Source organism: Canis aureus, chromosome 5, assembly GCF_053574225.1.
Source record: "Canis aureus isolate CA01 chromosome 5, VMU_Caureus_v.1.0, whole genome shotgun sequence".
Taxonomy (NCBI): Eukaryota; Metazoa; Chordata; class Mammalia; order Carnivora; family Canidae; genus Canis; species Canis aureus.
The window spans coordinates 1,051,323-1,077,966 of record NC_135615.1 but is presented as its reverse complement, the minus strand read 5'-3'; the positions used below and the strand labels follow the sequence as shown (position 1 = coordinate 1,077,966).

The window sequence follows — 26,644 nt, the reverse complement described above, 5'->3', positions numbered from 1 at the left end:
TGCCACCCACTCTGTCTATCTCTTTGGACCCTCTGGCTCACATTTTTGTTTGGGTTATAGATCTCAGCAACCTCTTTGTTCAGTGATAAGAGCCCATGGCAGAAGGATATTGGGCTTTTGGTACCAGTCTTCTGGAGTCAGTTGAAAGTTTTAAGAGACTATTATTGACCTGTTATAAGGTCTTGGTGAATACTGAGTGTATGACCCATGGATATGAAGTAGTCTTCTGACTAGAAAAACCACCCAAAAGTTATGCATATTTTGGCTTTTATTCTCTAATTATCTTGGAGTACTCACAATTTAGGTCAAACTGTAAAATTACTAATAAAATATAAGCTCTAATACTGATTCATGAATGAAAGAAAAAATCTTTCGATGAGTTTAATTTAAAATAACTTAGGGGGGGAGGAGTAAGATGGTGGAAGAGTAGGGTCCCCAAATCACCTGTCTCCACCAAATTACCTAGAAAACCTTCAAATTATCCTGAAAATCTATCAATTCGGCCTGAGATTTAAAGAGAGACCAGCTGGAATGCTACAGTGAGAAGAGTTCGCGCATCTATCAAGGTAGGAAGACGGGGAAAAAGAAATAAAGGAACAAAGGCCTCCAAGGGGGAGGGGCCCCGCGAGGAGCCGGGCTGAGGCCGGGGCGAGTGTCCCCAGGACAGGAGAGCCCCGTCCCGGAGGAGCAGGAGCTGCACCGACCTTCCCGGGGGAAAGGGGCTCCAGGGAGGTGGAGCAGGACCCAGGAGGGCGAGGATGCCCTCGGGCTCCAGGGAACACTAACAGACACCTGCGCCCCGGGACAGTGCGCCGAGCTCCCTAAGGGCGCAGACGGGACCCGGAGCAGCTCGGGGGGGGCTCGGGGGCGGCTCCGCGGAGGGGGCTGCGGGGCGGGAGCAGCTCGGAGGGTCTCGGGCAGAGGAAGAGGCTCCGTGCGGAGGGGCCTGCGCGGTTCCAGGAGCAGCTCGGAGGGGTGGGGCGGGCGGCGGCTCCGCGGAGGGGGCTGCGCGGCCCGGGAGCGCGAATCCACCAGCGCAGGCTCCGGAGCACAGGGCGCCGGGACACAGCCCAGGATCCGGCCTCCCCCGGGACAGGCAGAGGCCGGGAGGGCCCAGGACAGCGAGGACGCTCCTGCCCCAGCTGAGCAGATCAGCGGCCCCGCCCGGAGCCTCCAGGCCCTGCAGACGGAGTTCCTGCGGGGGCTGAATCCAGGTTTCCAGAGCTGCCCCGCCACTGGGGCTGTTCCTCCTGCGGCCTCACGGGGTAAACAACCCCCACTGAGCCCTGCACCAGGCAGGGGCACAGCAGCTCCCCCAACTGCTAACACCTGAAAATCAGCACAGCGGGCCCCTCCCCCAGAAGACCAGCTAGACTGACAACTTCCAGGAGAAGCCAAGGGACTTAAGGTACACAGAATCAGAAGATACTCCTCCGTGGTTTTTTTTTTTTTTTTCTTTGTTTTTTTTTTTTGTTTTGTTTTGCTTTTTGATTTGTTTCCTTCCCCCACCCCCTTTTTTTCTCCTTTCTTTTTCTTTCTCTTTTTTTGTTCTCGTTTTTTTTTCTTCCCTTTTTGTTCTCTTTCTCTTTTCTTTCCTTCTTTCTCTCCTCTCTTTTTCTCCTTTTCCCAATACAACTTGCTTTTGGCCACTCTGCACTGAACAAAATGACTAGAAGGAAAACCTCACCTCAAAAGAAAGAATCAGACACAGTCCTCTCTCCCACAGAGTTACAAAATCTGGATTACAATTCAATGTCAGAAAGCCAATTCAGAAGCACTATTATACAGCTACTGGTGGCTCTAGAAAAAAGTATAAAGGACTCAAGAGACTTCATGACTGCAGAATTTAGAGCTAATCAGGCAGAAATTAAAAATCAATTGAATGAGATGCAGTCCAAACTAGAAGTCCTAACGACGAGGGTTAACGAGGTGGAAGAACGAGTGAGTGACATAGAAGACAAGTTGATAGCAAAGAGGGAAACTGAGGAAAAAAGAGACAAACAATTAAAAGACCATGATGATAGATTAAGGGAAATAAACGACAGCCTGAGAAAGAAAAACCTACGTTTAATTGGGATTCCTGAGGGCGCCGAAAGGGACAGAGGGCCAGAATATGTATTTGAACAAATTCTAGCTGAAAACTTTCCTAATCTGGGAAGGGAAACAGGCATTCAGATCCAGGAAATAGAGAGATCCCCCACTAAAATCAATAAAAACCATTCAACACCTCGACATTTAATAGTGAAGCTTGCAAATTCCAAAGATAAAGAGAAGATCCTTAAAGCAGCAAGAGACAAGAAATCCCTGACTTTTATGGGGAGGAGTATTAGGGTAACAGCAGACCTCTCCACAGAGACCTGGCAGGCCAGAAAGGGCTGGCAGGATATATTCAGGGTCCTAAATGAGAAGAACATGCAACCAAGAATACTTTATCCAGCAAGGCTCTCATTCAAAATGGAAGGAGAGATAAAGAGCTTCCAAGACAGGCAGCAACTGAAAGAATATGTGACCTCCAAACCAGCTCTGCAAGAAATTTTAAGGGGGACTCTTAAAATTCCCCTTTAAGAAGAAGTTCAGTGGAACAGTCCACAAAAACAAGGACTGAATAGATATCATGATGACACTAAACTCATATCTCTCAATAGTAACTCTGAATGTGAACGGGCTTAATGACCCCATCAAAAGGCGCAGGGTTTCAGACTGGATAAAAAAGCAGGACCCATCTATTTGCTGTCTACAAGAGACTCATTTTAGACAGAAGGACACCTACAGCCTGAAAATAAAAGGTTGGAGAACCATTTACCATTCGAATGGTCCTCAAAAGAAAGCAGGGGTAGCCATCCTTATATCAGATAAACTAAAATTTACCCCAAAGACTGTAGTGAGAGATGAAGAGGGACACTATATCATACTTAAAGGATCTATTCAACAAGAGGACTTAACAATCCTCAATATATATGCCCCGATTGTGGGAGCTGCCAAATATATAAATCAATTATTAACCAAAGTGAAGAAATACTTAGATAATAATACACTTATACTTGGTGACTTCAATCTACCTCTTTCTATACTCGATAGGTCTTCTAAGCACAACATCTCCTAAGAAACGAGAGCTTTAAATGATACACTGGACCAGATGGATTTCACAGATATCTACAGAACTTTACATCCAAACTCAACTGAATACACATTCTTCTCAAGCGCACATGGAACTTTCTCCAGAATAGACCACATATTGGGTCACAAATCGGGTCTGAACCGATACCAAAAGATTGGGATTGTCCCCTGCATACTCTCAGACCATAATGCCTTGAAATTAGAACTAAATCACAACAAGAAGTTTGGAAGGACCTCAAACACGTGGAGGTTAAGGACCATCCTGCTAAAAGATAAAAGGGTCAACCAGGAAATTAAGGAAGAATTAAAAAGATTCATGGAAACTAATGAGAATGAAGATACAACCATTCAAAATCTTTGGGATGCAGCAAAAGCAGTCCTAAGGGGGAAATACATCACAATACAAGCATCCATTCAGAAACTGGAAAGAATTCAAATACAAAAGCTAACCTTACACATAAAGGAGCTAGAGAAAAAACAGCAAATAGATCCTACACCCAAGAGAAGAAGGGAGTTAATAAAGATTCGAGCAGAACTCAATGAAATCGAGACCAGAAGAACTGTGGAACAGATCAACAGAACCAGGAGTTGGTTCTTTGAAAGAATTAATAAGATAGATAAACCATTAGCCAGCCTTATTAAAAAGAAGAGAGAGAAGACTCCAATTAATAAAATCATGAATGAGAAAGGAGAGATCACTACCAACACCAAGGAAATACAAACGATTTTAAAAACATATTATGAACAGCTATACACCAATAAATGAGGCAATCTAGAAGAAATGGACGCATTCCTGGAAAGCCACAAACTACCAAAACTGGAACAGGAAGAAATAGAAAACCTGAACAGGCCAATAACCAGGGAGGAAATTGAAGCAGTCATCAAAAACCTCCCAAGACACAAGAGTCCAGGGCCAGATGGCTTCCCAGGGGAATTTTATCAAACGTTTAAAGAAGAAACCATACCTATTCTCCTAAAGCTGTTTGGAAAGATAGAAAGAGATGGAGTACTTCCAAATTCGTCTATGAGGCCAGCATCACCTTAATTCCAAAACCAGACAAAGATGCCACCAAAAAGGAGAGTAATAGACCAATATCCCTGATGAACATGGATGCAAAAATTCTCAACAAGATACTGGCCAATAGGATCCAACAACACATTAAGAAAATTATTCACCATGACCAAGTAGGATTTATCCCTGGGACACAAGGCTGGTTCAACACCCGTAAAACAATCAATGTGATTCATCATATCAGCAAGAGAAAAACCAAGAACCATATGATCCTCTCATTGGATGCAGAGAAAGCATTTGACAAAATACAGCATCCATTCCTGATCAAAACTCTTCAGGGTGTAGGGATAGAGGGAACATTCCTCAACATCTTAAAAGCCATCTATGAAAAGCCCACAGCAAATATCATTCTCAATGGGGAAGCACTGGGAGCCTTTCCCCTAAGATCAGGAACAAGACAGGGATGTCCACTCTCACCACTGCTGTTCAACATAGTACTGGAAGTCCTAGCCTCAGCAATCAGACAACAAAAAGACATTAAAGGCATTCAAATTGGCAAAGAAGAAATCAAACTCTCCCTCTTCGCCGATGACATGATACTCTACATAGAAAACCCAAAAGTCTCCACCTCAAGATTGCTAGAACTCATATAGCAATTCAGTAGCGTGGCAGGATACAAAATCAATGCCCAGAAGTCAGTGGCATTTCTATACACTAACAATGAGACTGAAGAAAGAGAAATTAAGGTGCATTTACAATTGCACCCAAAAGCATAAGATACCTAGGAATAAACCTAACCAAAGATGTAAAGGATCTATACCCTCAAAACTATAGAACACTTCTGAAAGAAATTGAGGAAGACACAAAGAGATGGAAAAATATTCCATGCTCATGGATTGGCAGAATTAATATTGTGAAAATGTCAATGTTACCCAGGGCAATATACACGTTTAATGCAATCCCTATCAAAATACCGTGGACTTTCTTCAGAGAGTTAGAACAAATTATTTTAAGATTTGTGTGGAATCAGAAAAGACCCCGAATAGCCAGGGGAATTTTAAAAAAGAAAACCATATCTGGGGGCATCACAATGCCAGATTTCAGGTTGTACTACAAAGCTGTGGTCATCAAGACAGTGTGGTATTGGCACAAAAACAGACACATCGATCAATGGAACAGAATAGAGAATCCAGAAGTGGACCCTGAACTTTATGGGCAACTAATATTCGATAAAGGAGGAAAGACTATCCATTGGAAGAAAGACAGTCTCTTCAATAAATGGTGCTGGGAAAATTGGACATCCACATGCAGAAGAATGAAACTAGACCACTCTCTTTCACCATACACAAAGATAAACTCAAAGTGGATGAAAGATCTAAATGTGAGACAAGATTCCATCAAAATCCTAGAGAAGGGATCCCTGGGTGGTGCACCGGTTTGGCGCCTGCCTTTGGCCCAGGGCGCGATCCTGAAGACCCAGGATCGAATCCCACATCGGGCTCCCGGTGCATGGAGCCTGCTTCTCCCTCTGCCTGTGTCTCTGCCTCTCTCTCTTTCTCTCTCTGTGACTATCATAAATAAATAAAAATTAAAAAAAAATCCTAGAGAAGAACACAGGCAACACCCTTTTTGAACTCGGCCACAGTAACTTCTTGCAAGATACATCCACGAAGGCAAAAGAAACAAAAGCAAAAATGAACTATTGGGACTTCATCAAGATAAGAAGCTTTTGCACAGCAAAGGATACAGTCAACAAAACTCAAAGTCAACCTACAGAATGGGAGAAGATATTTGCAAATGACATATCAGATAAAGGGCTAGTTTCCAAGATCTATAAAGAACTTATTAAACTCAACACCAAAGAAACAAACAATCCAATCATGAAATGGGCAAAAGACATGAACAGAAATCTCACAGAGGAAGACATAGACATGGCCAACATGCATATGAGAAAATGCTCTGCATCACTTGCCATCAGGGAAATACAAATCAAAACCACAATGAGATACCACCTCACACCAGTGAGAATGGGGCAAATTAACAAGGCAGGAAACAACAAATGTTGGAGAGGATGCGGAGAAAAGGGAACCCTCTTACACTGTTGGTGGGAATGTGAACTGGTGCAGCCACTCTGGAAAACTGTGTGGAGGTTCCTCAAACAGTTAAAAATAGACCTGCCCTACGACCCAGCAATTGCACTGTTGGGGATTTACCCCAAAGATACAAATGCAATGAAACGCCGGGACACCTGCACCCCGATGTTTATAGCAGCAATGGCCACGATAGCCAAACTGTAGAAGGAGCCTCGGTGTCCATCGAAAGATGAATGGATAAAGAAGATGTGGTTTATGTATACAATGGAATATTACTCAGCTATTAGAAATGACAAATACCCACCATTTGCTTCAACGTGGATGGAACTGGAGGGTATTATGCTGAGTGAAGTAAGTCAGTCGGAGAAGGACAAACATTATATGTTCTCATTCATTTGGGGAATATAAATAATAGTGAAAGGGAATATAAGGGAAGGGAGAAGAAATGTGTTGGAAATATCAGAAAGGGAGACAGAACGTAAAGACTGCTAACTCTGGGAAAGGAACTAGGGGTGATGGAAGGGGAGGAGGGCGGGGGGTGGGAGTGAATGGGTGACGGGCACTGTGTGTTATTCTGTATGTTAGTAAATTGAACACCAATAAAAAATAAATTAAAAAAAATAACTTAGGGAATAACATCAGCAAGATGGCAGACTGAGAGGTCCCAGCCCTGAATCCCACATAACACTGAATTAATAACCATTCACAGATGAAATACATTTATGAGAGCTCCAGAGTTCAATTGATAGGTTACCCAGCACACCAATGAAGCATAGAATTCTAAAACACTAGTATTAAAAAGAGTAAGAAAAACAGTTTCAGTATATCCACGTCACTCCTCCACCAAGCCATCACAGCCCAACACTGAAAGGGATGTCTTCACTCACAATTTCTCCCATGGGGGAAAGAGAAAAGGGATTATCAGGCTTCCAAAGCCTTTCATGGTGATGCCTGAGAGACACATCCTATCTTACCTCTCCTAGAGCCCTGAAGGAACCAGCCTGGCTGGATTGTCTGAATATAGCTACAAGAGCAAGCTCTCAAACAAAACCCTAACTTTATGACTCAAAGAACTGTAAGAGAAAAACAAAATAAGATCAAAGTTAGCAGAGGAAAAGAAATAAAAAAGCTTAAGGCAGAAATGAAGAAATAAAAACAGAAAAATGATAGAAAAAATCAACTAAGAGTTGGGTTTTTGAAAAGATATAATTGGCAACCAATAGCTAGGCTGAGAAAAAAAGAAAAGATTCAAATAATTAAAATCACAAATAAAAGAGGATATATTACTTCTGATGTCATAGAAATTTTTAAAAATAATATGAGCAATTAAATGTCAACAAATTGAGCAGCCTAGAAGAAGTGGGTGAATTCCTAGCAACATACAAAATACCAAGACGGAATCAAGAAGAAATAGAAAGCTTGAATGAGTCAGTAACAAATAAGGAGGTTGAGAGCAATCCAAAAGCCATCCATCAAAGAAAAGTCCAGGATCAGATTGCTCCATAGGTGAATTATAACAAACATTTAAAGAAAAATTAATACCAATCCTTCTTACAGACATGCACATACAGTAAGAAAGAATGTGTATGTATTTATGTGTGTATGTGTATATGTGCTTGTACACACCAATGGAACAGTTCTATTTTAATTCATCTGGGCCAGTATTACAAAATACCACGGAATGGATACCTTGTAAACAACAAAAGTTTATTTCTCACAGTTCAGGAAGCTGGGAAGTCCAAGAACAAAGATGCACAAGGTCATCTTCTGGTGAGGGCCCCATTCCTGACTCATAGCTGGCAACTTCTCACTGTGTACCTCGCATGACAGAAGGCATGAGGGATCTCTGTGGGTCTCTTTTATAAAAACACTAATCCTAATCATGACAGCTCCACCTTTATGACCTAAGCACTTCCCAAGGCCCTCACTCCTAATACCAACACATTGATTATTAGGATTTCATCTTATAAAATAGGAGGAAACACAATAATCCACTCATAGCAAATTTTGGAATCTTTTTATGAGGCCATCATTACCCTGATACCAAAGCCAGACTCCACAAGAAAAAAAACAATAGGCCAGTATCTCTGATGAACACAGATGAAAAATCCTTAAACTACTGGAAAACAGAATTCAATAGCACATTAAAAAGGTCATACATCATGACCACATTGCATTTATTTTAGGGAGGTAGGGATAGTCCAACATATGCAAATAAATCACTATGATATACCACATTAGAGAGAAAAGGATTAAAAAAAATCACATGATTAGCTCAACAGATGCAGAAGCATTTGACAAACTTCAACACATTTTCATGACAAAAAATTCTCAATAAATTAAGTGAAAGAATTCATCTAAACACAACAAAGGCCATACATGAAAAGTCCACAGCTAATGTCATCCTCAATATAAAAATGTAACATATATGTTATATATATACATATATGTACATATATGTAAATACTATCCAGATATAAGAAGAAAATCCTACCATTTGTGACAACATGGATGCAACAAGGGCATTTATGCCAAGTGAAGTAAGTCAGAGAAAAAAGACAAATATTGTAAAATTTCTCTTATATATGGAGTTAAGGAAAAAAAAGAACTCATAGAATAGATTGGAGATTGCCAGAACTGGAAGGTGAAGCCAGAACTGGAAGTGAAAATGGTCAAAAGGTACACATTTCCACTTATAAAATAATCAAGTTCTAGGGATATAATGTACAGTATGGTGATTATCATTAATAATACGGTAATATATGTGAGAGTTTCTAAGAGAGTAGATCTTAAAAGTTCTCAGCACAAGAAAAAAATGTATCTATGCGTTGTGATCATTTCATAATATATAGTTGACCTTTGAACAATGTGAGGACTAGGGGCTGTTCAAGAATCAAATGTATACATATCTTGAATTATTATGTTCTACTCTTGAAACTAATACAATGTTACACATCAATTATATCTCAATTAAAAAAACCTAAATCATAAAGAATAAGAAAGGGAACTAAAACTGAAATTAATTTAAGGAAATGAGGCTACTGAAGTAAGTAAAACAACACTAATGCAAGTAAATCAGTAAAGTATTTGAAAAGAGTGGAGGGGTGAACCATAAACAAATCACTATCTTTTTAGTAGGTTTTTTCTTCTAGCATTTTTTTCTAGTGTTCTGCATTCTGAAACAATTTAAGAAATATTAAAAGATAGAGCAAATGGGTACATAAATTGATGTTGTTCAGGCTGATTCACACATCAGAAGGTAGGACATACATGAAACAGAAGAAGGAAAGAACAAGCACTGAAAGGATAGATTGGAATTGAAGGTGCTATGAGAATCACAACTTCTAAACATATCTTTGTGGGGGATACCCAGGTGGCTCAGCGGTTTAGTGCCGTCTTCAGCCCAGAGCATGATCCTGGGGACCCGGGATTGAGTCCCACATCAGGCTCCCTGCTCTCTCTGTGTGCGTCTCTCATGAATAAATAAATAAAATTTTAATAAAAAAACATGTCTTTGAATGTACATATGCATGTATATATATGTATGCTTATGTGAGTATGGCTATATATACATTAATTATACATGCATGTATGTTGATATGTATATGTGTTTACATTGAAGTTATTTTAACAAACCAAAATCTTGTGTGTGATCTTTTAGGCCCAATCTTTGACAATTGCAAAGGCCTCATCTGGCAATTGGCATGGGGTAGTCTTAGTACTCCACAGCCAGTGAACTGCAGACATCAGAGGTGGTTGCAGTCATAGACAGAGGCCCATCCAGGCTGGCAATATCTGCATTCATTGTCCATGTGCCTCAATTTTGAGACATTCTTATGCATAGAGGATTCAGCTAAGACACTATATCACTCATATGCTTCTACATAGTTTACCTTTCCATTACCATCTCATCGTAGATTTTTTTATTAGTTTTGACAGTTTTCACCACTTTTACACTCCTAACCCTCCCCCATTACTAACCCATCTCAGCCTTCAAATCTCTACAATAGGAAGAGCCTTTTGTATGGGGATTCTTTGATTATGAGATGATATTCCGTCAACCTACAATGCTGTCAACACTGATATTCTGACCCCACTCAATGCTGTTCTATGGGCAAAATGGAAATTTCATTGATGTAGCTGGAAACTTTTCTTGTTTAGACTCTTTCTAATACAATTATAGTAACAATAAGTGCTTAATTTTAGTTTCAATTTGTCTTGCTATTTTCATTGATCAACTCAAAATCTGGCATCTCTCTCCCCTACAAATTACTGCAGCAAGCAATTATTGTTAATGAAGCATAATCCTTTTCTGGAAGGAACACTAGTGAACACTTGGGGATCTTTAAAGGGGTACTGCTGTGTCACATGCAAGAGTCAGATGATCCCACAGGGCCCATGACCATTCAGGACAACATGTCTCAGGGTATGCTAGCAGATTCTGTGCCATACTTTAAGACGGTGCTTTTAATTTCTGAGAGGGAACAATGGTTCTTCTATTTAGTGCCTATTTTGCTGGCTAAGATGTCCAGTGGGTAGGTCAAATTAAACTTCCAACAGAGGAGCTTTGAGAAAGCTGGGAAAGCAATACCTTGGCCACTACTTACAGTTTCACCATCTATGGAATTAAAAATTTTTGAAATCTCTGCATGCTGAGTTGCACCCAATGACTTATTAGTTCTAATATTCTGGGAACCCATGGTCAGCCTATGATGCAGTGATTTAATGAGATTCATGATTTAATAAAAGAATATAAGTTCTAAGGATCACTTTGTCCAGTGACCTGAAGAGACTTTTGAGAGTTGCATATTTCATCTTCATGTTTAAAGAAGTATTCTTTTTAAAGAAGTAATCATGCAATCTTGTTGGTTTGCTAATACAAAAATCCTTTCTCAGAGAGTTTTGACAATGGATACATCGCAGGAGGAAGTAGAACAAAGGGGTATGAAAAAACACAGGCATTCAAGACTCTGCTTCCTCAGTTAGGTACCACTTGGATTCAAGAGATGGCTTCTCCTTGCCCTTGTAAAACATACTTTCCCCATATTTTAACTATACCTGAAGGGGCAATATTGATTTCATGCACCACCTGGTGGTACCTAGGATGTACAATAAAGGTTTGAGGATAGTAGATGATATGATTTTTTACCAGACTCAAAATTCTGGCTTCATTTGTGTCAATATTGCTGGACATCAAGATCAAACATCCTTATAAGGTCAAGGTAATTAGTCTAGGACATGATCTGGATCTTAAGTAGAAAGTTTCTGGACAAATAATAGTGGATACTGCCATGACAGCAATGATTGACTATAAGAGAGAGTAATATAAAAATGTTAATCTAATAAACTCCTGGACCACTTGGGCAAATGCCTTGAATAGATCAAAGGGTGTGTTTACTCAAAAAAGGTGTAGACTCAAAGTAGATTGATGGTCTATTTGACAAGAACCTTATGGCTATGTAGTGGGATAAGGAAGACCCAACAGACCCACTACCCATGTAAAATTATCCTTTGATTAATTCAAGTTCTTATGCTTCCACTTTTCCCAGTGATCCTTGCCATGAATCAGAGGGCTCCATCAACTATTATCAAGACCTTATTAAGGCTTTCAAAAATAAATAAGACTATAGGTTTTGCCAGGCCTCATGGACCTAGAGGGGATGTAAAAACTTGTGCTAATGTCAGAGTTCAATGGTGACGTGCAGGAGAATTATATTTCTGGGCCTTTGAGATACTGGTGCATAGATGACAGTGGTCTCCACAACCCCTGACACCAGGATGAAGGAAACTGATAATACCTTATTGGTTTGGGGTCCAAAGCCACCACTAATGGAAAACTCAGGCTACCTCAAAACTTCACTCTCACTATTATATGTATTATCAGTATAGAAGTATTGTCTACATGAACATCCATTTACATCCACCCAAACCTTGATAGAAATTGCCACTTTAGCAAGACAGGTAGGAAACTGGAAATGACCCAACTATCAGCATCTAGAACTTTTTTTCTCAAAAACGTCCTTCTGGGGAAAAAAAAGAAATAACTGTCCTACTTATAAGCTTAATGAAGCAAAAATTCTCTCAGAAACAACTACTCCATGAAAAAACATAATATACCTAGGGCATATGCTTTATGTGCATAGAGACTCCAGTGATTACAGGTAGCTCAGTGATGTAGTACTGAGGTATTAATTGCAGCCAATATTATGACTGTCATGGAAGTTACTGTCCATAGTGAAGGAATTTGGTTCTGTAATAGACAATACAAATACCCTATGCGAAAACTTTGTTCACATGGATGAGCAGGATAAGTTTGGAGTATGTGGATTGGATGCAATTCACCATTATTATAGTTTCACAAGTCTCCATAAATTCCCCCAACTATCTATGTCAATACATAGTTATGATTTAGAAATGTTCCAAACCCAGAAGGGTGCATTAGCCTTCCAATCTATTGATAGCACCAATTAAGTGGGTCTGGACAAGGGCACAACTTAACAAGGACCAGACATCCTACTGACCCACATGTGGCAAGATGGCTGGACCATTAGAACAAACAAGGAACAATTACCCAGTACCTATTCAAATTTCTGGGCATAATCTGGAAGGGGCATAATTTCTCATTCCAGAGAACAAGACTACCAAGCTTTGGCCCACTCTGCTTCAATAAATGAAAACAAGGCACACCCAGTAGTAGGAATATTTGGCTACTTGCACTCTCATATTCCCTATGTGCCATTCTTGATGACATCCATCTTTTAGGCTACTTCAAAAGTCACTCCTTTTAGTGGGGCCACAACCTAGAGAATGTACTTGAGGCCCTCCACCCAAACTCTCAGGCTGCTCTTCCTCCAAGTCCCTCTGATCATTTGCTATTTGACTTACAGTTCTCAGTAACATCTCTGTTCACCAATTAGAGTTGTGGTAGAAGGTCTCTGCCACAGATCAGAAACATCTACCACAGCTTACAAAAAGGCATGCATACTTTGCCAGAAAATTACAGACTCATAATTGAGCCTTGGTGTCTGAGTGTAGAACTTATGATTATGAAATAATATTACAACTAGAAATATCAATGTTATGAATAATTTCACTTTTGTTCTCTAATTATCTTAGAGTATTTACAATTATGGTCAAGGGAAGTATAAATGTTCCATAAAATATAATCTCAAATATATATTCATAAACCAAAGAAAAAATTTTCTGCTAAGTTTAATTATAATAATTTAAAGTTTTCTATAATTGTTTTACTTACCAATGTTTCTTTCCCTTTTGGATGTTCTTTGTTTTTTTACTTGCATTTGTGTTTTTGATGTCGAATCTTGGTTTCTATCAAACACAAGATTTTCATCTGGTACTTCATATTGAGCTACATAAAGAGAAGCATTTAGTTGAATAAATCGAGAAACAGATCTGCTGTGAAACTCTTATCTTTTATGTTTGTAACAAGTATACAGTAGAATTTATCCTCATTTTTATAGTTATAAGTAAATTACCATAATACTAGGTCTGATATGAAAATATAAGAGTTTTAATATGTATTGTTAAAACTATCTCATCATTTCATTAATAATCCTTAGCATCAAATATGATTTGTTATTCTCCATTTTTTCTAGGATTTTTATATTTAAGTAAAAACTTAATCATAGGATAAGACATGAACAAGAATAAGGACTAGTAAGCTCTGGGCCTTCATCCCCCCAAAGAAACACTGAGTCAACAACAATTTACAAACCAAAACACCTTTATGAGAACTCTAAAAACCAGTTTGAATATGCATCACCCAAGTAAATTACTTACCAAGAAAAACTGCACCAAAAAAGGTAGAAAAGGTCATGGTATTTTGCCCACCTTGGTGTGGTGTGCCACAATCACAGGGAAGCCTCTCAATTTTCAACTCCTCCCTTGGGATGAAAAGAAAGAAGTGGAACTTGCAAGTTTCTGACAAACCTGGGAGCTACCTAGGTGACTGGTTTCTATCTTGCCTGACTTGGAACACTGATGGGAATAGCTGCATAGATGAATACCAATAGCTGCGAAACAAAGTTGAGTACCATAGCACATTAGAGCTACAAGGAGTTTGCAGTTCTGCAAATGATCAGGAAGCAAAGGATAACAGGCAGAGAAATACTACAGTAACCAAAAATGAAATTTCCTGGGAAGAAATAGGGGAAAGCCTATTAGGGAAATTAGGAGAGTTAGAAGCAGACATATATACTAGAATAAAAGAGCATATACAAGCCCAGAGAATACACATTCCCCAAAAAAGGTTTGAGAAGTCTCAGAACCTCTCTGCCAGGCTGATGTGTCAAGATATTCCCCTACACAAAGCCAGTTTGTAAACACTAAGAGAGGTGGTCATCATAACAAGTATACTCCTTAATCCCCATAATCTTTTTAACCCATTCTCCCTCTGCCCTCTACCTCTCTGGTAACCAATCAGTTTGTTCTCTATAGTTAAGACTATTTCTTGATCCACCCCCAATCAATGTTCATTTGTTTTGTTTCTTAAATTCCATATATGACATATGATATTTGATTACTGGAGTCTGAGGAGCAAAAATAAAAAAAGAAAAGTAGAGAAACATAAAGGATTTATAAGACACTACGAAGTAGACCAAGATGTACATTATGGATATCCCAGAATGGAAAAGAGAGAAAAAGGAGCAGAGATTTTAGTTGAAGAAATAATGACAAAAAAATCCCAAATTTGAAAAAAGAAATGGATGTACAAATTTAACAAGCTGAATTAACTCCAACAATGAAAAACCAAAGAGACCAACACTGAAACATATTACAGTCAAACTATTAAAAGACAAACACAAAGAAATAATCTTAAAAGCAGAAAAAGAAAAGCAACTTATCACATACAAGGAAGTCTCTATAACTTTACTAGTGGATTTCTCAGCAGGAATCTTGCAGGCCAGAAGAGGGATGGCATATTCAAAGTGCCAAAAGAAAAAACTGTTAGCCAAGCATACTATATTTGGCAAACCTATCCTTCAAAAATGACAGGAAAATTAAGACTTCCCCTCCAAAAATAATTAATACTTTCCCAGATAAATAAAACATGAGGGAGTTCATACCATTAGATATATCCAAAAGGAAATGCTAAAATAAGTCTTTTACATTGAAATGAAAAGATGTTAAATGGTAACACAAAGCTATATAATAATATAGTTTTTGATTAAGATAAATGTAGAAACCTATATTATTGAAATTTTGATGCATAACTTCACTCTTAATTCTTATGGAACTTAGAGAAAAGCATAAAAATAACTATAAATCTATGCTAACAGACACACAATATATAAAGATGTAATTTGTGATATCAACAAAGTTTGGAGAGAAACATAAATGGAGAAGTTTTGTGATTGATGTATATATGTGACTAAACAGATTGTTATAACTTTAAGATGTTCAATGTAATCCCCATGGTAATCACAAAGAAAACATTTATAGAGTATACATGTTAGGTAATGAATGTTTGTATCATCTAAACGTCAGTGTTGGAGCCCTAACGCCAATGTGATGATTTGAAGATAGGGCTTAGGAAAATAATTAAAGTTAAGTGATATCTCAAGGGTAAGGCCCTGATCTAACAGGATTATCATCTTAGTAGGAAGAGATACCAGAGAGTGTACCCATATGCACATTCATGCCCTCTCTCTGTCTCTTTCCATGAGTGCACAAAGAAAAGGTTATATGAATACATAGAAAATGGTGGACAATCTTGAGCCAAGAAAAGAAGTCTCAGAATGAAATCTATCTTACCAGCAACTTGATCTTGGACCTCCTTCTCCAAAACCCTAAGAAATAAATTGCTTGTTTAGTGACCTTACCTATGGTATTTAGCTATGGCAGCCTGAGCAGACTAATACAGTACACAAAAGGAAATGAAAAGGAGAGCAAAGCATGTCATTATAAAAAAAATAGTCAAAGACAAAGGAAAACAGTAACATAAGAAATGAGAGGCAAGAAACACATGAAAAAGAAAACAATGAACAAAATGTTAACAGTAAGTCCTTCTCTATCCAATTGTATTTCTAATTAGATAACTTAAAATAAATGCATAAATGTTTAGCAAAACACAACCTACTAACATAAATGAGTTGAACTCCCAAATCAAAAGATACAGAGTAGATTAATGTATCAAAACAAATAAACCCAAAGACTCACATATATGGTGTTCATAATAGATTCATGGTAAATTTAAGGACATATATGGACTAAAGTGAAAAGATGGAAACAGATATTCCATGTAAATTATAACCAAAAGAGAGCAGGGATGGCTATACTGTTAACAAGTAAAAGAGACTTTTTGTCAAAAACTGTTCTGTTACAAAAGACAAAGTAAGACAACTTATTTATTTGTTTGTTTGTTTATGACAGATAGAGACCATGAGCAGGGGGAGGGGCACAGGGAGAAGAAAAGAATCCCAAGCAGACCTCATGTCAAGAGTAGAATACCATGCAGGGTTCAATCTCATGACCTTGAGATCACTACGTGAGCTGAAATCAGAAGTCAGACTCTTAACCAACTGAGACACCCAGGAACCCAAGACATCTTATAATAATAAAAAAAATCAGCTCTCCAAGAATACATGATTATATATGCACCAAACATGAAACTTCTAAATATATGAAGCAAACGTTAGCCAAATTGTATAAAAAAGATAGTAAAACAAATAGACAATCAAACAATATAACAAAAATTGTAGTAGATTTTAGTATCCCACTTCCAATAAGGAAATCAGAGTACTTGAACAAGAGTATAGATCAGTTGGACATTACAGATATATACAGAAAACTCCAACAGCAAAATACATATTTTTCTCAAGTGCGCATGGAATATTCTCCAGGACAGACCACATGTTGGTCACAACATAAGTCTTCACAAAATCTGAAAGACTGAAATCATGCAAAGTAACTTTTCTGATCACAATGAAAAGAAATTAAAACAGTAGCTGAACACTGAGAAAGCTACAAATATATTGGAAATTTAAAATACATTCTCAAAAAAGCAATGGGTCAAGACAGAAATTGGAAGGAAAATTAGAAAATATCTCGAGATAAATGAAAATGAAAACACATCCAAAATGTACGCAATGTAGTGAAAGCCATTTGAAAAGACATAGCTGTGAGCACTTACATTAAAAAGGAAGAAATATCCCTAAAAAGCCAATCTAGCTCCATATCTCAATGAACTAGAAAAAGAAGAAAAACTAATCCAAAGCTAGCAGAATGAAGGAAATAATAAATATTAGAGCAGAGGTAATGAAATAGAGAAGAGAAAAACAATAAAGAAAATCAATAAAACCAGGAATTGATTCTTTGAAAAGACCAAAAATTGAAACATTTAGCTAAAATAGCTAAGATGAAAAGGAAAAAGATTCAAATAATTATATCAAAAATAAGATATATTACAGCCAATGCCATAGGGATAAAAGGGATCATAAGAGAACATTACAAATTATTACATGCCAACTAACTGGATTACCTAGAAGACATGGATGAATTCTTAGAAATACACAACATATCAATTGAATCATGAATAAACAGAAAATTTGAAAGAACAAGAACTAGTGAAGAGATTAAATCAGTGATCAAAAACCTCCCAACAGATAAAAGACAGGACTAAATAGCTTCACTAGAGAACTCTGCCAAATATTTAAAGAAAAATTAACACCACTCTTTCTCAAATCCATTCAAATAATTGAAGGAAAGACAACACTTCCAAACTTATTAGGCCACCATTACCTGATACAAAAGTCAGACAAATGCAACACATGAAAAGAAAATTTATGTCCCTGATAAACATAGGAGTAAATTCCTCAACAATATATTAGCAAAGAGAATTCAAGAACTTGCTGAGAGGACTAAACACCACAGCTAAGTGGGATTTATTCCTGGAATGCAAGGATGAATCAATGTATGAAAATCAACTGATGTGATATACCACATTAAAAACATTTAAAAAATTACCATCTTGATTGTTGTAGAAAAAGCATTTGAAAAAATTCAACATCCTTTCATGATTTAAAAATAACTAAGACTATAAGAAAATATGCCAATATAATAAAAACCATATATGCAAAGCCCACAGCTAACATGCACCAAAAATTATTCCTCTGAGATCAGAAACAAGACTAAGATGCATACTCTCACTACTTCCATTCAATATAGTACTAGTAGTCCTAACCATAGTAAATGGGTAAGAAGTAAGTAAATAAAATAAAAATTTATAAAGGAAGAATTAAAATTATCTCTGTTGCCAGATAACATGTTCTTATACATAGAAAACCCTAAAGAGTCACAGAAAATGTATTATAATTAATAACTAAATTCAGCAAAATTTCAGGACACAAAAATCACTGTACAAACATCAGGTACATTTCTATAAAACATCAATATAAAATAGGAAAAGGAAACTAATAAAAAAAGAAGTCCATCAACAACAATAAAATAAGTAAAATAAATTTAACCAAGGAGGCAAAAGACAGATACATTGAAAACTATAAAACATTGCTGAAAAAAATTTTAAAAATTAAAAAAAATTAAAGACACAAATAAATGGGAAGACATCTGTTCATGGATTGGAAAAGTTAATATTGTTAAAACAACACTATTACCCAAGGATATCTACAGATTCATTATAATCCTTATAAAAATCTTTAAAAACTTTAAAACATAAAGTGAAAATAGTTTGCAAGTGGCATAGAGACACATAGACCAATAGAACAGAGATAGGAAAATGGCAGAAGGCAGCAGAGTAGGAGGAGGACCCTAGGTTCATCTCATCCCATTAGTACAACTAGATAATTATGAAATCATCTTAAATATTACAGAAATTGTCCTGAAGACTGACAAAACAAACTCCACAAGAAAAGGGAGAAAAGAGAGGATTCCCAGCAAGATGACGCCACCCTAACGCAGTTGGCCCCACCAACTTACCTAGATAACTTTCAAATCATCCTGAACACCTACCAATTCAGCCTGAGATTTAAAGAGAGAACAGCCAGAATGCTACAGAGAGGAGTTTGCCCTTCTAACAGGTAGGAATGCTGAAAATAAATAAATAAATAAAAAAGAAAAAAGTGGGGGAGGGGCCGTGAGGAGCCAGGCTAAGGCCTGCCGGGAAAGCCTCCAGGGCAGGAAATCCCAGCCCTGGAGAAGCAGGAACATTTAAAATCTGCACCGGGATTCTTCCCAGAGGGAACTGCACTCAGTAGGGAACTCGGGCAGGATCCCAGGAGAGGGGGTGAAGCCTCCAGGTTCCTGGAGTCACTAACACAGCAAGTGCGCCCAGGGGAGAGAGCACCAGACCTGGGGCCGAGCTCCGTAAAGGGCTGGAGCACACCCAGCGGGGCCCAAGGGGGGAAGCCGGTCAGTCAGGTGGGGGCTCCGGGAGGAGGGGGCTATACCGCCCTGCTGCCTTTGGGAGCCCCCGCCCCAGGAGCATGATTCCGGCAGCACAGGCCCTGGATCCCAGGGAACTGGGGGACACAGCCCAGGATCCTGCGCTACCCCCAGGACAAGCTGAGGCGGGGAGGGCACAGGACAGCGAGGACTCTCGATGGGCCAATGGGTGCCCTGCAGGCTGTACAGATCAGTTCCCCATGCCTCTGGGAGGATCCAGGCCAAGGGGGACTGGGAGACTGAGGTAGTTACTGCAGGAGCTGACTCCAAAGCTGGAGAGCTGGACACTGCTAGTGTTGTTGTTCCTCCTGCTGTCACCTTGTGCCTGGGACAGAGTGGGGCTACCAGGGAACAGGGGCCTCACAGGATAAATAGCTCCCACTGAGCCGGCACCCGGCAGGGGAGGGGCAGTTCCACAAGTTACATACACCTGAGGATCAGCACATCAGGCCCCTCCCCCATAAGACCAGCTGGAAGGATAGGGGAAGAGCAAGTTCTTGACCGAGCAGCATTGAAAAGCTCCAGGGGAAGTCGAGGGATTTACAGTATATAGAACCAGAGGATACCCCTCCTTGTTTTTCCTTTTCTCTCTTTCCATTTCTTTTTCCAGTATGACTTGTTTTTAGCCAATCTGCACTGAGCAAAAATGACTAGAAAGAAGAACTCACCACAAAAGAAAGAATCAGAAACAGGACTCTCTGCCAAGAGTTACAGAATTTGGATTACAATTCGATATCAGAAAGTCAATTCAGAAGCACAATTATAAAGCTACTGACGGCTCTGGAAAAAAAAGCACAAAGGATTCAAGAGACTTCATGACTGCAGAATTTAGATCTAATCAGGCAGAAATTAAAAATCAATTAAATGAGATGCAATCCAAACTGGAGGTCCTAACAATGAGAGTTAACAAGGCAGAAGAACCAGTGAGTGACATAGAAGACAAGTTGATGGCAAGGAAGGAAGCTGAGGAAAAAAGAGAAAAACAATGAAAAGACCATGAGGAAAGGTTAAGGGAAATAAATGACAGCCTCAGAAGGAGAAATCTACATTTAATTGGGGTTCCAGAGGGTGCTTAAAGGGACAGAGGACCAGAAAGCGTATTTGAACAAATCATAGCTGAGAACTTCCCTAATTTGGGGAGGGAAACAGGAATTCAGATCCAGGAGATAGAGAGATCCCCCTAAAATCAATAAAAACCATTCAATACCTCAACATTTAATAGTGAAACTTGCAAATTCCAAAGATAATGAGAAGATCCTTAAAGCAGCAAGAGACAAGAAATCCCTGACTTTTATGGGGAGGAGTATTAGGGTAATAGCAGACCTCTCCACATAAACCTGGCAGGCCAGAAAGGGTTGGCAGGATATAGTCAGGGTCCTAAATGAGAAGAACATGCAGCCAAGAATACTTTATCCAGCAAGGCTCTCATTCAGACTAGAAGGAGAGATAAAGAGCTTCCAAGATAGGCAGAAACTGAAAGAATATGTGACCACCAAATCAGCTCTCCAAGAAATATTAAGGGGGACTGTAAAAGAAAGAGGATGCCCAAAGAAATAATCCACAAAAACAGGGGCTGAATAGGTATCATGATGACGCTAAATTCATATATTTCAATAGTAACTCTGAACGTGATGGGTTTAATGACCCCATCAAAAGGCTTAGGGTTTCAGACTGGATAAAAAAGCAAGACCCATCTATTTGCTGTCTACAAGAGACTGATTTTAGACCTAAGGACACCTCCAGCCTGAAAATAAAAGGTTAGAGAACCATTTACCATTCAAATGGTCCTCAAAGGAAGGCAGGGGTAGCACTCCTCATATCAGATAAATTAAAGTTTATTCCAGAGATGGTAGTAAGAGATGAAGAGGAACACTATATCATACTTAAAGGATCTATCCAAGGCAAAGATCCAAGAACAATCATGAATATCTATGCCCCTAATGTGGGAGCTGCAAAGTATAACAATCAATTAATAACCAAAGTAAAGACATACTAGATAATAATATACTAATAATGGGACACTTCAACACAGCACTTTCTGCAAATGATAGATCTTCTAAGCACAACATCTCCAAAGACACAAGAGCTTTAAATGATACACCAGACCAGATGGAATTCACAGATATTTACAGAACTTTACATCCAAACAAAACTGAATAAACGTTCTTCTCAAGTGCACATGGAACTTTCTCCAGAATAGACCACATACTGGGTCACAAATCAGGTCTCAACCTGACTGGGATTGTCCCCTGCATATTTTCAGACCATAATGTTTTGAAACTAGAATAACAAGAAGAAATTTGGAAGAAACTCAAACACATGGAGGTTAAAGACCATCCTGCTAAAAGATGAAAGGGTCAACCAGTAAATTAGAGAAAAGTAAAAAGATTTATGGAAATGAATGAGAATGAAGATACAACCGTTTAAAATCTTTGGGATACAGCAAAAACAGTCTTGAGGGAAATACATCACAATACAAGCATCCCTCAAAAAAACAGAAAAAAGTCAAATATACAAGCTAACATTGCACCTAAAGGAACCGGAGAAAGAACAGCAAATAAAACATACACCCAGCAGAAGAAGAGAGTTAATAAAGATTCAAGCAGAACTCAATGAAACAGAGACCAGAAGAACTGTGGAACAGATCAACAAAACAGGAGTTGGTTCTGTGAAATAATAATCCAGCCTTATTAAAAAAAGAGAGAAAATACTCAAATTAATAAAATCATGAATGAGAAAGGAGAGATCACTATCAACACCAAGGAAATACAAATGATTTTAAAAACATATTATGAACAGCTATACGCCAATAAATTAGGCAATCTAGGAGAAATGGACGCATTCCTGGAAAGCCACAAACTACCAAAACTGGAACAGGAAGAAATAGAAAACCTGAACAGGCCAATAACCAGGGAGGAAATTGAAGCAGTCATCAAAAACCTCCCAAGACACGAAAGTCCAGGGCCAGATGGCTTCCCAGGGGAATTCTATCAAACGTTTAAAGAAGAAACCATACCTATTCTCCTAAAGCTGTTTGGAAAGATAGAAAGATATGGAATACTTCCAAAATCCTTCTATGAGGCCAGCATCACCTTAATTCCAAAACCAGATAAAGACCCCACCAAAAAGGAGAATTACAGACCAATATCCCTGATGAACATGGATGCAAAAATTCTCAACAAGATACTAGCCAATCGGATCCAACAACACATTAAGAAAATTATTCACCATGACCAAGTAGGATTTATGCCTGGGACACAAGGCTGGTTCAACACTCGTAAAACAATCAATGAGATTCATCATATCAGCAAGAGAAAAACCAAGAACCATATGATCCTCTCATTAGATGCAGAGAAAGCATTTGACAAAATACAGCATCCATTCCTGATCAAAACTCTTATCTTAAAAGGCATCTAGGGGGATCCCTGGGTGGCGCAGCGGTTTGGCTCCTGCCTTTGGCCCAGGGCACGATCCTGGAGACCCGGGATCGAATACCACATCGGGCTCCCGGTGCATGGAGCCTGTTTCTCCCTCTGCCTGTGTCTCTGCCTCTCTCTCTCTCTCTGTGTGACTATCATAAATAAATAAAAATTTTTTAAAAAGCCATCTAGGAAAAGCCCACAGCAAGTATCATTCTCAATGGGGAAGCACTGGGAGCCTTTCCCCTAAGATCAGGAACAAGACAGGGATGTCCACTCTCACCACTGCTATTCAACATAGTACTGGAAGTCCTAGCCTCAGCAATCAGACAACAAAAAGACATTAAAGGCATTCAAATTGGCAAAGAAGAAGTCAAACTCTCCCTCTTCACCGATGACAAGATACTCTACACAGAAAACGCAAAAGCCTCCACCCCAAGATTGCTAGAACTCATACAGCAATTTGGCAGTGTGGCAGGATACAAAATCAATGCCCAGAAATCAATGGCATTTCTATACACTAACAATGAGACTGAAGAAAGAGAAATTAAGGAGTCATCCCATTTACAACTGCACCCAAAAGCATAAGATACCTAGGAATAAACCTAACCAAAGAGGTAAAGGACCTATACCCTAAAAACTATAGAACACTTCTGAAAGAAATTGAGGAAGACACAAAGAGAAGGAAAAATATTCCATGCTCATGGATTGGCAGAATTAATATTGTGAAAATGTCAATGTTACCCAGGGCAATTTACACGTTTAATGCAATCCCTATCAAAATACCATGGACTTTCTTCAGAGAGTTAGAACAAATTATTTTAAGATTTGTGTAGAATCAGAAAAGACCCCGAATAGCCAGGGGAATTTTAAAAAAGAAAACCATATCGGGGGGCATCACAATGCCAGATTTCAGGTTGTACTACAAAGCCGTGGTCATCAAGACAGTGTGGTATTGGCACAAAAACAGACACATAGATCAGTGGAACAGAATAGAGAACCCAGAAGTAGACCCTGAACTTTATGGTCAACTAATATTCAATAAAGGAGGAAAGACTATCCACTGGAAGAAAGACAGTCTCTTCAATAAATGGTGCTGGGAAAATTGGACATCCACATGCAGAAGAATGAAACTAGACCACTCTCTTGCACCATACACAAAGATAACTCAAAATGGATGAAATATCTAAATGTGAGGCAAGATTCCATCAAAATCCTAGAGGAGAACACAGACAACACCCTTTTTGAACTCAGCCACAGTAACTTCTTGTAAGATACATCCACTAAGGTAAAAGAAACAAAAGCAAAAATGAACTATTGGGACTTCATCAAGATAAGAAGCTTTTGCACAGCAAAGGATACAGTCAACAAAACTAAAAGACACCCTACAGAATGGGAGAAGATATTTGCAAATGACGTATCAGATAAAGGGCTAGTTTCCAAGATCTATAAAGAACTTATTAAACTCAACACCAAAGAAACAAACAATCCAATCATGAAATGGGCAAAAGACATGAACAGAAATCTCACAGAGGAAGACATAGACATGGCCAATATGCACATGAGAAAATGCTCTGTATCACTTGCCATCAGGGAAATACAAATCAAAACCACAATGAGATACCACCTCACACCAGTGAGAATGGAGAACATTAACAAGGCAGGAAACCACAAATGTTGGGGAGGATGCGGAGAAAAGGGAACCCTCTTGCACTATTGGTGGGAATGTGAACTGGTGCAGCCACTCTGGAAAACTGTGTGGAGGTTCCTCAAAGAGTTAAAAATATACCTGCCCTACGACCCAGCAATTGCACTGTTGGGGATTTACCCCAAAGATTCAGATGCAATGAAACGCTGGGACACCTGCACCCGATTTTTATAGCAGCAATGTCCACCATAGCCAAACTGTGGAAGGAGCCTCGGTGTCCATCGAAAGATGAATGGATAAAGAAGATGTGGTTTATGTATACAATGGAATATTACTCAGCCATTAGAAACGACAAATCCCCACCATTTGCTTCAATGTGGATGTAACTGGAAGGTATTATGCTGAGTGAAGTAAGTCAATCGCAGAAGGACAAACATTGTATGTTCTCATTCATTTGGGGAATATAAATAATAGTGAAAGGGAATATAAGGGAAGGGAGAAGAAATGTGTGGGAAATATCAGAAAGGGAGACAGAACATAAAGACTCCTAACTCTGGGAAAAGAACTAGGGGTGATGGAAGGGGAGGAGGGTGTGGGGTGGGCATGAATGGTGTCGGGCACTGAGGGGGGCACTTGACGGGTGAGCACTGGGTGTTATTCTGTATTTTGGCAAATTGAACACCAATAAAAAATAAATTTATTATTATTAAAAAAAAAAGAAAATCTGGAAGATTCCACTAAAACTGCTAGAATATGCAAATTCAGTAAATTTGCAGGATACAAAATCAACGTAGAGAAATCTGCTGCACTTCTAGACACCAATAATGAAGCTACATTAAAAGAAATCAAGGCATTAATCCCATTTATAATTACATCAAAAACAACCTTGGAATAAATTTAACCAAAGAATTGAAAGACATGCACTCTGAAATTTACAAACACTGATGAAAGAAATTGAAGACAATACAAAGAAACAGAAAGACATTCCATGTTCCTGGATTGGAAGAACAAATATTAAAATGTCTATACTACCCCCAAAGCAATCTACACATTTAATGCAATCCCTATCAAAATACCAAGAGCATTTTTTACAGAGCTAGAACAAACAATCCTAACATTTAAATGGAACCACAGTAGACTTCAAATAGCTAAAGAATCCTTGAAAAAGAAATGCACAGCTAGAGATATCACAATCCCGGATTTCAAGTTATATTAGAGATCAAATCAATATGGTACTGGCACAAAAACAGACACATAGATCAACAGAAGAGTATAGAGAACCCAGAAATGAACCCACCCAAGGCAAAAATGAATTATTCGGACTTCATCAAGTAAAATCTTCTGCACAATGAAGGAAACAATCAACAAAACTAAAAGAATGGGAGAAGATATTTGGAAATAACAGGTCTGATAATGGGTTAGTATCTAAAAATCAATAAAGAACTTATCAAACTCACCACCCCCCCAAAAAAAATAATTCTGTTCAGTTAAAAAATGGGCAGAAAACATGAAGATATTTTTCCAAAGAAGGCATTCAGATGGATAACAAACACATGAACAGATGCTCAACATTACTCATTCTCAGGGAAATACAAATCAATCCCATGATGAGATACCGTCTTACACATATCTGAATGGCTAAAATTAGCAACACAGGAAACAACAGTTGTTGGCAAGCATATAGAGAAAAGGGAACCTTCTTACTTCTGTGGGAATGCAAACTGGTACAGCCACTTTGTCAAACAGTATGGAAATTCCTCAAAAAGTTAAAATAGAGCTACCCTGTGACCTAGCAATTAATTGCACTACTAGGTATTTATTCAAAGGATACAAAAATAGAGATTCAAAGGAGTTCAAGTGCCCTGGTGTATGTAGTAGCATTATCAACAGTAGCCAAACTATGGAAAGAGCCCAAATGTCCATCAACTGATGAATG

At 38.6% G+C, this 26,644-nt stretch overlaps 1 protein-coding gene across 9 annotated transcripts in view; it reads right to left on the bottom strand.

Annotated features, from left to right (window-relative positions):
* CCDC7 (coiled-coil domain containing 7) overlaps positions 1 to 26,644 on the bottom strand; it is a 383,481-nt gene that overhangs the window by 171,052 nt on the left and 185,785 nt on the right. For 8 of the 9 annotated variants that reach the window (XM_077896533.1, XM_077896532.1, XM_077896535.1 and 5 more), the window contains one exon: positions 13,478 to 13,591. In XM_077896533.1, the coding sequence (XP_077752659.1) occupies positions 13,478 to 13,591 (114 nt within the window). Of the gene's footprint in view, positions 1 to 13,477; positions 13,592 to 14,022; positions 14,127 to 26,644 lie in introns of those variants that run through there. The other variant, XM_077896541.1, reaches the window with a different exon arrangement.